Source organism: Stegostoma tigrinum, chromosome 6 (assembly GCF_030684315.1).
Source record: "Stegostoma tigrinum isolate sSteTig4 chromosome 6, sSteTig4.hap1, whole genome shotgun sequence".
In the NCBI taxonomy this organism is placed as follows: domain Eukaryota; kingdom Metazoa; phylum Chordata; class Chondrichthyes; order Orectolobiformes; family Stegostomatidae; genus Stegostoma; species Stegostoma tigrinum.
Genome location: NC_081359.1, coordinates 102457739 through 102471362, shown reverse-complemented (window position 1 = coordinate 102471362; position 13624 = coordinate 102457739). Strand labels below are relative to the sequence as shown.

Genomic DNA, 13624 nt, shown 5'->3' with positions numbered 1-13624 from the left:
AGAGTAGGATGACCAGAATTTCTCTCTACTATAAATGTGGTTTTGCCAATGTCTTTTACAGCTGTAATATGACATCCCAACTCCTATACTTGGTGCTCTGACCAATAAAGGCAAGCATTACCAAATGCCGTCTTCATCGCCCTGTCTACTAATGATGCCACTTTCAGGGAACTATGTGCCTGCAGACCTAGGTTTGTCTGTTCGACAGCATTCGCAAGGGCCCTACCTTTTAACTGTGCAAGTGCTGCCCTGGTTTGTCTTGCCAAAACACAATACCTCATATTTATCTCCATTAAACTCCATTTGCCTTTGCTTAGTCCACTGGCCCAGAAGATCAGGATCCTGTTGTGTTCCTGGATAACCTTCTTCACTGTCCACTATCCCAACAATTTTGGTGTCCCTCATCCACAAACTGACTAACAATGCCTCCTGTATTCTCATCCAAATTGCTTATATAGATAATGACCAACAGTGGACCCAGCACCAATTCTTTTGGCACACCGCTCGTCACAGGCCTCCAGTCTGAACAGCAGCCCTCTATTAGCACCACCACTACCACCCTGTCTCCTGCCGTCCAGCCGATTTTTATACTCATTTGGCAAGCTCTCTCTGGATCCCATGTGATCTTACTAACCATGCGGAATCTTGGCAAAAGCTTTGCTAAATCCATGTAGATAACGCCTTCCACTCTGCCTTCATGTATCTTCTTGGTCACTTCTTCAAAGTACTCCATCAAATTTGTGAGACACAATTTCCCATGCACAAAGTTATGCTGACTATCATGAATCAGTCCTTACCTTTTCTGAAGATCCTGTCTCTGAGACCCCCTTCCAATAACTTACACACTACTGATGTTAGGCTTACCAGTCCGTAGTTCCCCGGCTTTTCCTTGCAACCTTCCCTAAATAATAGGGAGAACATTATCCATCGCCCAGTCTTCCAGCACCTCACTTGTCAGTGATAGAAATATCCCCACTATGGGCCCAGCAATTTCTTACCTAGCTTCCCATGAGGCAGTTTTTCCACACAGAAGGTGTTGAGTTTCCGGAATAGACTGTCAGGGGTAGAGGTGGAAGTGAATACAATTTTGTCATTTAGGAAACATTTAGACAGGTATATGGATGGGATGGGTAAGGAGTGATAGGGATCAAGTGCATGCAAGTGGATCTAGTTTAATTACAAAATCAAGATGATCTGGATGATCTGGGCCGAAGGGCCTGTTTCCATGCTGTAGACTTCTATGACTTAATGGCCTGAGTAACTGACAGGCTTTGGAGAGGCTTGAAGTGAGATTCTTGTGACAAGCTAGCCTTTGACCTACTCTTGTAGCCACTGTATTTATATGTCAAATCTAGTTCCTTTTCTGGTTGGTGATAACCTGCCCAGGAAGTGGGAATTCAATAATGGTGACACTACTCGAGGTCAGAGAGCAATGGTTTGATGGTCATGGCCTGGCATTTGTGTGATATGAATCTCACTCACCACGTTTTGGCTGAAACTTAGATGTTATTCAGGTCTATTGCCTTTGAATATAAACAGCTTTGGACTCAGAGTTGCCAAGCATCGTTCAGTCATCACTGAATGTGCCAGCTTCTAACCTTGTATCAGAGGGAAGCTAATTGATGAAACAGTTGAAGATGGCTGAGCATAGAGTACTGCCTTGTTAAAGGGGCAGTTGTGGCACAATGGTAGTGTCCCTGTCTTCGGGCCAGGAATCCTGGGTTCAAATCCCACTTCCGGTGGTGTGTATTTACATGTCTAAATACACTGATTTGAAAATATCTTCCGTGAGGAACCTCCTGTGGCATTTCACAAGTATCGACTTGAAAAAAACTGTAACTCCTGCACTGTTTCCTCCCTTTGCATTAATGTTTGATGCATTCACCCCAAAGCTTCTGTGTTGCACTGTTCCAAGTTTTCAGTGCCTGTGTATCCCACATTCGTAGCTTTTCAGCCTCTCTCCCTATTTGCCATTTATATTAGCTCAGCACTCATCTAATTTACTATTGTAACATTCTGAAGTCCATGTTGGCCAGATTAAAATGGTAGTAAGTTTTCTTTCAGTGGAAAGAAACTTATTTATTTAGATAATCCTGTGAATACATCTGAATAATTCCTGTTTTGAGTAAGTTGTCAGGCTAACAGCCTGGAGACAGTGCTTTTTTTACTGTGTCATCAGATTCTCTCTTTCTAATTTATCTTCGTTCTTTAGTCATTGAATTCAGCCATCTACTTGTTTTGTGATTGAACCTATTTAGATTCAATGCAGATTACATTGCATATGTTGACAGTGGATTTTAACTCAGTATCTTGATTTTTAACTCCGTGTTTAATTGTTGCTTAGACAGTTGGCAATGGTCACAGTAACCTGATTCAAATTGCTGCAGAATTACAAAATGAAAACAGTCAATACACTGTGGGGCTGGAGCAACACAGCAGGTCAGGCAGCAGCAGAATCCATGTTTCGGGCCTGGGGTCGCTTTAACGTCTGGGGAAGGGGAAGTGAGTTGGGAAATAAATAGAGGGAGTAGGGGTGGGGCTGTGGGAAAGTAGCTGGGATGGCGATAGGCGTAGCAGGGATTGATCAGTGGGAAGGGTGAGGCGGATAGGTGGGGACGAAGATGGACAGGTAGTGTCAGGTCAAAGAGGCGGGGATGAGAGGGAGGATTGGACATGGGATGAGGCTGGGGGTGGGGAGATTTTGAAACTGGTGAATTCCATATTTAGGCCATTGGACTTTAGGCTCCTGAGGTGGAACATCACGTGATCTTGCTCTCTTGCAGCATTTATGATGCATACAACCTTATTATCTAATTACAGTACAATCTAGCCTCCTCTAATACAGGCAGCATCCTTGCAAAGTATCTTAGAACTTCTTACAAATGAACCACATTCACTGGCTTCCTTTTATAAACTCTTCCAATTATGTCCTTGAAAAATCCCAGTAGGTTTGCCATACATCAGTTTTCGTAAATCTGTGCTGACACTGTCTAATCCTTTTACAGTTTTCCAAGTGCTGTGCTACTAACTCTTTTATTATGGATGTTACAATTTCCCTACCACTGATGTCAGGCTAATTGACCTATAATTCCCTGTTTTCTCTCTGCCTCATTTTTGCAAAAAGTAGTGTTATACTTGCTATCCTCCAATCCAGAGGAACTGTTCCAAAGTGTATAGAATCTTGAAAGATGACCATCAAAGCATCCACTGTTTCTGGGGCTACTTCCTTGAATACTCAAGAGTACTTTTCCTGTGTAATGCTAAATTGAGCGCTTTGTCTTTCCCAGCTGTCTACTTTCACTCCCCTATTATGGCAAAAACTAATGGCCTTAAACAGGGATTTGTTCTGTCCACCACACTGTCTGATACCTTCCATGATGGTGATCCTGACTTCGGTCAGATACCACATGAATGGGACGTGGCTAAATCTGAGAACTCTAGACAAAGTCCAAGTCTTTAGGACAGTGCTTTACAATTTCCTGTTGAATGTACTTGTTTCTGATTCAAAGCTGGATGTGTTATGGCATGTCAAAATTATAATAATGTTATTTTCCCATTGTTTGTAGGATCTCCTTCCTACTTTAAGTGTTTGTCAATTCTCAGAAAGGGTAGTGTGTGGAATGGTGAAACACCGGCAGACCACTCAGAAAATGTTTGACATCAATGAAAGTTACCTCACGCTGTCAGGACGTGAGTTTTCACCTGCCTGTCCCCTCACAATGAATCCCCTCCCTCACCTGTGGAATAGCAGGGCAAACTCCACACCCCCCCCCCCCCCCCCATAAGAAACTAGTCAAGTTGGATGAATGCAAGTAAGCCAGAGGTGAGGACGCATATTGAGAGCAAGAAGCAGACGTTTTCCTGCTTAGAAATAAATAATATACTTTCAAACAATGAGAAGTACACTGTAAAGCTGTACAGGAGAGGCGTAACTGTCATTACAGATTAAGTTAATTACTCACAAGTGCTAATTTCAAAATCCCAATTCAGCTCAACTAAGGCTGGTCACAGAAGACCTGACGAGACCCTAGAGCTTAGTGGCTCAATCCTAAAAGAAAATATTCCCAAAATTAAAAAATCGTGCTATCTCTTTGAAAAGCAAAGGAATATCAGCCATAGATGATGAGAAATATTCATTTCACAGTGCCAGAGGTCTTTGGAACTTACTTCCTCAAGACAGTGGAAGTAGAGTATTGAATATTTTTCAACTGGAGGTAGATTCCTCATAAAACGGGTGAAAGCTTATCTAAGGCGGTAAAGTGGAACAATCAGATCAGTGGTAATCTTATTGAATGGTGGAGCAAGTTTGAGACCGAGTGACTCATTCCTGCTCCTAATTCATATGTTTGTATCAAGCAGAGAGAAAATTTAGTGGCGGTTCCGAACTTTTGATTTCTTCAAAACTCAAACTGTTATTTGCGACACCCTATCCTATGTACAATAGTACCTTTCTTAGGTGGAGACCATAAGACACATGGGAGCAGAAATTAGTCCATTCAGTCCATTGAGTCTGCTCCACCATTCAAGCATAGCTGATAGGTTTCTCAACGCTGCTCTCCTGCTTTCTCCCAGTAATCCTTGATCCCCTCGACCATCAAGAACCTATCTATCTCTGTCTTAAATATACTCATTGACCTGGCCTCCGCCTCCTTCTGTGGCAGTGGATTCCATAGATTCACCACTCTCTGGCTAAAGATGTTTCTCCTTATCCCGGCTCTAAAAGGCCGTCCCTTTACTCTGAGGCTGTGCCTTGTAAGGGGAATAGGCGGTTCTGCGGTTGAAAACGGGACTCCCGAATGATATGTTGCCTCCCAGGTGCACGGGTCAGGAATGTCTCTGATCGGCTGCAGAACCTTCTGAAGGGGGGAGGGTGAACAGCCAGTTGTTGTGCTCCTACCAACAGAAACTTCTTCCCAACATCCACTCTTTTCAGGCCATTTTGATCTTTGCAGTCACCTACATACCACTGAAACCCAATTGAATTGTTATGGTGAGAAACATAGCTACCTTTTCCATAAAAGAAAAATAAGTTTATCATTTTGAGATGAAATTAATTCACCTTTGATTTTCCCTAAGCTTTTCCTGTCCTCCCAGTACAAAACTGTGATGATATTAATATCATGGTAATAGATTATTTTGCTGACACTAATTTTAGTACACCTGATAGAAGATGTAGAGCTGGAGAAGATTACGGAGATAGCAAGAGAAGAGACCAAGCAGAGATTTAAATTTGAGGATGATCTTTTAAGTTGATACACTGCTTAACTGGTAAACCACTTTGTGGATCAGTCAGCATAGTATCATTGTGTGAATGCGATTTGGCAGAATTTAAGACCTTGGGATCATACAGGATCCTCATTTTCTTTATATATATCGTGTGATTGCCAAAAACGTTTTAGTTCCTTTTTCATTTATCTAAGTTAAGTTCAATAATGTCAGGAGATCTCACACCTGTGTTGTGCTACTCTTGCTCAATGTGGGAGCTCAGGGACAGGGCTGATGTCCCTGACTCCTTCATGTGCAGGGAGTGCGTCCAGCTGCAGCTCTTGTTAGACCCCACGACAGCTCTGGAGCTGCGGATGAACTCACTTTGGAGCATACGCAATGCTGAGGGGGCCGTGCATAGCACGTTTAGCAAGTTGGCCACACCCGCAGATTAGGATTGCTGCGGGAGATAGTGAATGGGTGACCAAAAGGCAGAGGAAGAGCAGGAAGGCAGTGCAGGTGTCCCCTGCGGTCATCTCCCTCCAAAACAGGTATTCCGTTTTGGATACTGTTGGGGGAGATGGCTCACCAGGGGAAGGCAGCAGTAGCCAGGTTCATGGCACCGTGGCTGGCTCTGCTGTACAGAAGGGCGGGAAAAAGAGTGGAAGGGCGATTAGTCATTGGGGATTCAATTGTAAGGGGAATAGATAGGCGGTTCTGTGGTCGAAAACGGGTCTCCAAAATTCAAGGGCGAACTGTACAGTAAATGGAAAAGTCCTAGGGAAAATTGATGAACAGAGAGATCTGGGTGTTCAGGTCCATTGTTCCCTGAAGGTGACAACGCATTCACCCAAAGAGCCTGTGGAATTCATTACCACAGGAAGGGTGGTCAAGAAAGCATATGGCATGCTTTCCTTCATTGGGCGGGGTATTGAGTACAAGAGTTGGCAGGTCATGTTGCAGTTGTATAGGACTTTGGTTCAGCCACATTTGGAATACCGTATACAGTTCTGGTCGCCATATTACCAAAAGGATGTGGATGCTTTGGAGAGGGTGCAGAGGAGGTTCACCAGGATGTTGCCTGGAATGGAGGGTGCTAGCTATGAAGAGAGGTTGAGTAGATTAGGATTATTTTCATTAGGAAGACGGACATTGAGGGGGGACCTGATTGAGGTCTACAAAATCATGAGGAGTATAGACAGGATGGATAGCACAAAGCTTTTTCCCAGAGTGGGGGACTCAATTACTAGTGGTCATGAGTTCAAAGTGAGAGGAGGAAAGTTTAAGGGAGATATGCGTGAAAAGTTCTTTACACAGAGGCTGGTGAGTGCCTGGAACGCGTTTCCAGCGGAGGTGGTAGACACAGACACGTTAGCGTCTTTTAAGATATATTTGGACAGGTACATGGATGGGCAGGGAGCAAATGGACACAGACCGTTAGAAAATAGATGACAGGTTAGACAGAGGATCTCGATCGGCGCAGGCTTGGAGGGCCAAAGGGCCTGTTCCTGTGCTGTGATTTTCTTTGTTCTTTGTTCATCTAATCTCTCCTTTCACACCAGTCGCATAGTCCCTTTTATAGTCACAGATTTTGGTAGATCTGATAAAGTCGGATCCCATTGCTACACTTCCCTGCCTGTCTAGATTGTTCAGTTTGATTCTGTCTGCCATAATGCATTGTTGCCCAGTGCTCACGTACCTCAACTGTTATCTTGAAAACCTCCAACTGCCAGCTGAGCAAAAAACAATTTCTTCAGTTAATATCCATCTTGTCACTAAATTCACTGGAAAATTTTGGTTGCTGTCATACATAGAAATAGATGATGGAGCAGGAGGCCATTTGACCCTTCGAGCATTCTCCACCATTCATCACAATCATGGCTGATTGTCCAACTCAATAGCTGAAGCCTGCTTTCTCCCCATGACCTTTGATCCCATTTGCCCCAAGTGCTATATCCACTTGCCTATTGAATGCATTCATTGTTTTGGCATTGACCGCTTCCTGTGGTAATGAATTCCACAGGCTCTTTGGGTGAAGAAGTGTCTCCTCATCTGTCCTAACTGGTCTACCCTGAATCCTCAGACTGTGACCCCTGGTTCTGGACATATCCACCATCAGGAACGTCCTCCCTGCATCTACCCAGTCTAGTCCTGTTAGGATTTTATAAGTCACTATGATTTCATTTGTCTTAACTCCAGCGAAAACCATCCTAACCTAGTCAATCCCTCCTCATACATCAGCTCCGTAAACTTTCACTGCACATCCTTGAGAACAAGAGCATCCTTCCTCAAAAAATCTATTCTTTTGAAGATCGATCCAACGTTGCTTGAATGTCTGCAGCTTTTTATATAGCTGTATCCATGAGGAACAGGAATAGAGAAGGTAACAAATTGTGTATTTAATTTTTGCTTCTTTGCTTCTTTGTTTCTGCTTCCAGCTGGACTAGAACCCTAACAATCGAACCATGATCTCATAAACAAAATTGAGTCATGATTGATGTGTAATTTCTATGTGCTAAATAGCAAAGTGGTTGATTCTTCCATGCTCCGTTAGGGACAGCTGATAAATAGTTTTCCAAGTGACACCCATACTCATTCATTGCTTCTGTTTGAACACCAGTTTTTTGGTGTTTAATTTTCAGTTTGTGGCTTTATTGACAACAGTGGTAAAATGTGGAAGGCCTTCCAGAAGTGCAGTAGAATGGCTCTGTCTGGTGTAACTAAGGGAATGAATAAAAGTTTTAGCAGCATGGCTGAGGCTGTGGTGGATTTGGGTAATGTTATGGAGCTGAAAACAGGCAACTTAGTGATGACATTTGAAAAAAACAGCAAGTCACCTTGCTGCAATGTTGCCTCCGAGCTCTTTACCGTTTGATAAATGAAGCATACAAAATGTCAATCTTGAAGTCTTTAAAGATATCTTTGTTGACCAATACCTATCATTTATCTGTCAAACAAAGTTGCCCAATCTAGGTTTCTTTTGATTTATTTCATGTTGATTGCCGTTATCATGATCAAATATGGACCTGTGAAACTGAGAACTTGCAGGATTTGACAAAGCACTTTACTGCCATTGAAATGCATTTGAATTGTTCTGTCTGTTATGATAAAGAATATTGTCAGAAGGAAGAAAACTCAACCTGTTTGCATACATTAAGGTCCCACAAATAGAAATATTTTTGGCAGTATTAGAATTAAGGAGTAAATGCTGGTTAGGACTTTGTTCATATCAACAAACAGATATTGTTAATCATCCCTGTGGCCTTCGACTGGCAATCATTTTCCACTATGACAGTTGTTTGCACCCTTTGCTGCTACCACTTAGCCATTTCCCAAACCACTCAAGCCATGATGATTAGCCTTGCAGCCAATCTGCTATATTGCAGTATTAAATAGCTTTCTGAAGTCTATCTAGGTAGACGGCGCGTACTGTTATCCACCAGATGTTTAATGCTCTTTAAGAAATCCAGTAGCTTGATAGAAATAACTTGAATCTGTAATGTTTGTTGAGATGGTTTCTGGCCTCTCTGTCTCTAACACTGATGTACCTTGCGACTGATGTTGCTAAGTAGATTTTTGGCAGAGATGTTTTTTCCACGGAAGGCAGTGAGAGTTAGCATACTGAGCCAAAGAGAAATAGAATGTGTGTCTCAAATAAATTGTTTCAGAATCAATTAACTTGGATGCTAGCTGACATGATTTAAAATAATGTTGTTTCATGGAAAACCTAAACATTTGCATTTATAGCCAATAAGTAACAAGGCAAATTGAGCTGGCTGTGACATGGTATTGGAGACAATGCACGATGGCTTCGAGTTGCTCAAGGGTAATTACCAGTCCACAAGTCAAAATCTTCTCTGTCTCAGTTCAAATCCGCTATTCTTTTCAGTTATTGACCCCCCCCCCGCAAAAAATTTACAGGATGTTAGAGAAAGCTGATGATTTGTAAATAATGTCTTGGATGTAAAAACTACTTCCTTTTAAGAGCCATGTTTGGAAGTAACTCGTGAAAAGTGCGAAGTTTGCTTTATTGTTAATACTGACCTCTGCAGTGGGGAAAATCAAGCCAGTTCCTGAATTCGTAGCTTGTGATTAATATAAGCCGTTTAGAAACATTTTATCATTTACACTTGTTTTTCATTTGAGTTGTGGGAAGGCCAGTGCTTGTAATTTTGATACTGAAATCAGTCGTAGATATCACACAACAAAAAGTTATGAAATTTGGTCATTTGTGAGCCAACACAAGAAAATTAAAGATAATGGGAACTGCAGATGCTGGAGAATCCAAGATAATAAAGTGTGAAGCTGGATGAACACAGCAGGCCAAGCAGCATCTCAGGAGCGCAAAAGCTGACGTTTCGGGCCTAGACCCTTCATCAGAGGCTCTGGTGAAGGGTCTAGGCCTGAAGCGTCAGCTTTTGTGCTCCTGAGATGCTGCTTGGCCTGCTGTGTTCATCCAGCTTCACACTTTATTAACAAGAAAATTAAATCATGTTTGGTTCTTTAATTCCCTTTAGCAAAGAATCGGCATTTCTCTGATTCCATGCTACCTGGTTGCTGCTTAATGAGGGCAAGAAATATTGGCTTTCCTGCATCTTTGGAGCATCATAAAATGATTTTGCCACTTTGCACCTTTTTGAAATGGTCCGTAACCTTGAGAGAATATGAATGGTGGTCTGCCGACGCTGTTTTGAATAGTTTATCGAGGTGCTGTTGTGAAAGTTTAAAATAGAAAGCATTTTTCTTCGTTCACATCAACTTGCTTATTATTGTCTGCTTTCATGAATTTTTCTTTATTTACGCATTGTCATATAATTGAAGTTTATTGATTTTCCTTTTAAGTGGTGTCAATACTGACAACTATATTTCTTTGAAATATTGAATCAAAATATTTGGATCAATAAGTGTTGCATTTACTGCGGAAGCTGTAAAATATATTCTTGATATGAAGGTGTTTTCGATTGTGGGTTTTATGTCATTCTAGTACCTTCATACAATTATTTGACAGCAGTTGTTTAGTGTGGTGATGATCCATTGACTAGCATACTTTAACAATATACTACGTGCTTAAACCAAAATTTTCCCATGTAAGCTACAAATATTTTGCAAATTGCTGCCAATTTCTCCTTTCTATGGGCTTGTCTAGTATTGGTAAAGTTTCAGTTACATATAGGTTACATTGTGCCCCTATTTTATTTTGTTTGCAGGGACTGGAACTTTTGGACGAGTTCTGCTGGTCAGAGACAAGAAGAGCAGAGAATACTGTGCTTTGAAAGTGATGAGCATTCCTGATGTAATCCGGCTTAAACAGGAACAGCATGTGCATAATGAGAAAAGTATCTTAAGCGAGATCCATCATCCATTTCTTATAAGGCTGTAAGTAGGCTTTTGTTTACTTAAGATGATTTGGTCTGACTAATACAGTGTATTAAATAGACTCCTGTACAATTTAGACTGTTCCTTGTTTAAATTTCTGTCTTGCATGGATACTGAGTTTGCATATAGTAATTTTTTATTAAATCATCAGATTTTTAAAATGCTTTTGAGCTCCCATTTTTCTTTTGTACAGCACCAGGCTGGACATAGTTTATTAAATATTGCTGCATGTGGGGGGAAAAAAAACTGAAAATATTTAACAGCTTTGTCTTCAGCATGAGAAAAATTATTAATTGCCATTGCATGCTAAAAAGAATGCCTGAGGCCTATATTGGGTGTGGCCACTTTTAACATCAAACCAGCTCAAGATTTCTCATTAATTTGCAGTAACAATAACTTATATTTGCATTGGGTGTGGGTAAGATGATACTTCATATTTTTATTTTTCTGCATTTCTCTAATTCACTGTACAAAAATCCATCTTTATAAAAACACAGAAATAAAAAGTAGGCCATTGAAGCCAGCTTTGACATTCATTATAATCATGGTTGATCATCTGGCTCAATAGCTTCATCCTGCTTGTCTTCCATATCCTTTGATTGCTTTAGCCCCAAATGCTAAATCCAATTCTCACTGAAATCATAGTGTTTTGGCCTTGATTGCTGAGGAGTGACAGATGGAGTTTAATTTAGATTAAGTGTGAGTTGTTACAGTTCAGTAAGGCAACCAGACCAGGACCTGTGCAGTTAATAGTGTGGCCCTGGGGAGTGTTGCCGATCAAAGAGATCTAAGGGCGCGGGTGCATTGCTCCTTGAAAGTGAAGTTTCCGTTAGACAGGGTGGTAAAGAAGGCCTGTAGCATGCTTGTCTTCACTGGCCAATGCATTGATTATAGGAATTGGGATGTCATGTTGTGACTGTGCTGGCCCTTGGCTTGGCCACTTTTGGGATACTGCATTCAGTTCTGGTCTCCCTGCTATCGGAAAGATGTTGTGAAACTTCAAAGAGCATAGAAAAGATTTACAAGGATGTTGCCAGGTTTAGAACTAAAGGGAGAGGCTGAATAGACTGGGGCAATTTTTCCTGGACCTTTGGATACTGAGGGGTGACGTTATAGAGGTTTATAAAATTGTCAGCAGCATGATAGGATGAATAGCCAAGGTCGTCTTCTCATGGTCGGGTAATCCAAAACTATCACTCATAGTTTTAGGGTGAGAGGGGCAAAAAAATACAAAAGGGACTTTAAGGGGCAGCTTTTTCACTCAGTATGGTGCATATGTGGAATGAGCTGCCAGAGGAAGTGGTGGAGGCTAGTACAATTACAGCATTTAAAAGACATCTTGATGTATATGAATAGGAAGGGTTCGGGGGATAGGGGTCAAATGCTGGGAAATGGGACTAGATTAATTTAGGAGAACTGGTTAGCATGGACGTGTTGGACTCAAGGGTCTGTTTCCGTATAACTCTGACTCTGGTAGCAAATTCTACAGGCTCGCCACTGTTTGGGGGAATAAATCTCTCCTCGTCTAGGTCATAAATGTTGATCACCATATCCTGAGACTTCAGTCAAGCAATAAATGAGAAAAATAGAGAAATAAAAGTTCAGAATAACAGTCCTTCGAACCTCTACTGCACCTAGCTTTACTTTGAGGCTGAGTGTGTTGAGAGTCTGAATCCACACTGAGACTGGGAATCTGAGCCCATGCAGAGACCGGGTATCTATGCTGGCTTTCATCCCGGACGTTGCCGATGCCACTTGAAAATGGGAAGTTTCTTCAAAAAGAAGTGGCACTGTGTCTCTGGTTAGCAGTGCTGCCCACAGTGCCAGGGACCAAGGTTTGATTTCAGTCTTGCGCAACTGTCTGTGGAGTTTGCATGTTCTCTGCGTGTCTGTATGGGTTTCTGCCAGGTTCTCCGGTTTCCTCCCATAGTCCAGAGATGTGCAATTTAGGTGGATTGGCCATGCTAAATTTCCCATAGTGTTCAGAGATGTGTAGGTTAGATGCATTAGCTATGAGAAATGCAGGGTCACAGAGTTAGAGTAGGGGGATGGGTCTACGTGGGATGTTGTATGGAGCGTTGGTTAGGACTTGTTGGGCCAAATGGCCGGTTTCCACACTGGGGATTTTATTTTAAGAAATGCACAAAAAGAGAGAAAAAAAGAAAAGAAATGGACAGAGTGGATGAGCTCCAGCTAAGGCATCTTACAGTACTGCCTGAGAACCCCTGAGCTCCCGCAAATGTAATTCTTAACTGATTTAACCTCTCTCAAATGTCAGTTCCATCATCCCAAGAATTGGTCTGGTAAACCTCTGCTGTCTTGTACTTGCTGTATAGCAAGAACATTTTTCCATAGATAAGGTGATCAAAACTGCAAGCAGTACTCCAGGTGTGGTCTCATTAAAGCACTATACACTTGCCACAAGTCATCCCTACTGCTGTACTCTAATACTATCAATATAAAGGCCAACATGTCATTTGACACCTTTACATCTGCATGCTTACCTTCAGCAATTGCTGTATGAAGACATCCAGCTTGCTATGCACATTTGCCTCTCAATTTGTTGCCATTTAGGTGATAATCTGCCTTCCCATTTTTGCGACCTATTATTTCCATATCTCAAGTTAACTATAGTCATATACTTAGGCCATATTGGGCATGGTTTTTGCATTAGTGTATGCTTGTGCAACTGGTAGCTTGGACTGCTCCTGTACAATGAAATACAGGCAAGAACATTTTTAAAAAAAAGGAGCAAGAGTGGAACACATTGGCTTATCAAGTCTGCTCCGTCATTCACTATGATCATAGCTGATCTTGATTCCACCCAGTCATCTTGTCTTGATTCTGTGAGTGACTGAAAGTCTCTCTAAAATGAAACAAAGAATTGTGAATGTTGGAGAGTTAAAATGTACAAAAACAACTGGAAGTATTCAGCAGGCCTTAGAGACATTGGGACATTGGGACTGGTTCTGGGAGAGGTGGGACTATTACAAATCAGACAGTCTACATCTGGGCAGGACTGGAATCAATGTCCTCGGGGCTG

General features: G+C 41.8%; 1 protein-coding gene across 1 annotated transcript in view; it reads left to right on the top strand.

Moving 5' to 3' along the window:
* The window catches only part of prkx (protein kinase X-linked), a 125880-nt gene that overhangs the window by 19792 nt on the left and 92464 nt on the right, over positions 1 to 13624 (top strand). The window contains exon 2 of the mRNA XM_048533127.2: positions 10413 to 10581. Within this exon, the coding sequence (XP_048389084.1) occupies positions 10413 to 10581 (169 nt within the window). The remainder of the gene's footprint in view (positions 1 to 10412; positions 10582 to 13624) is intronic.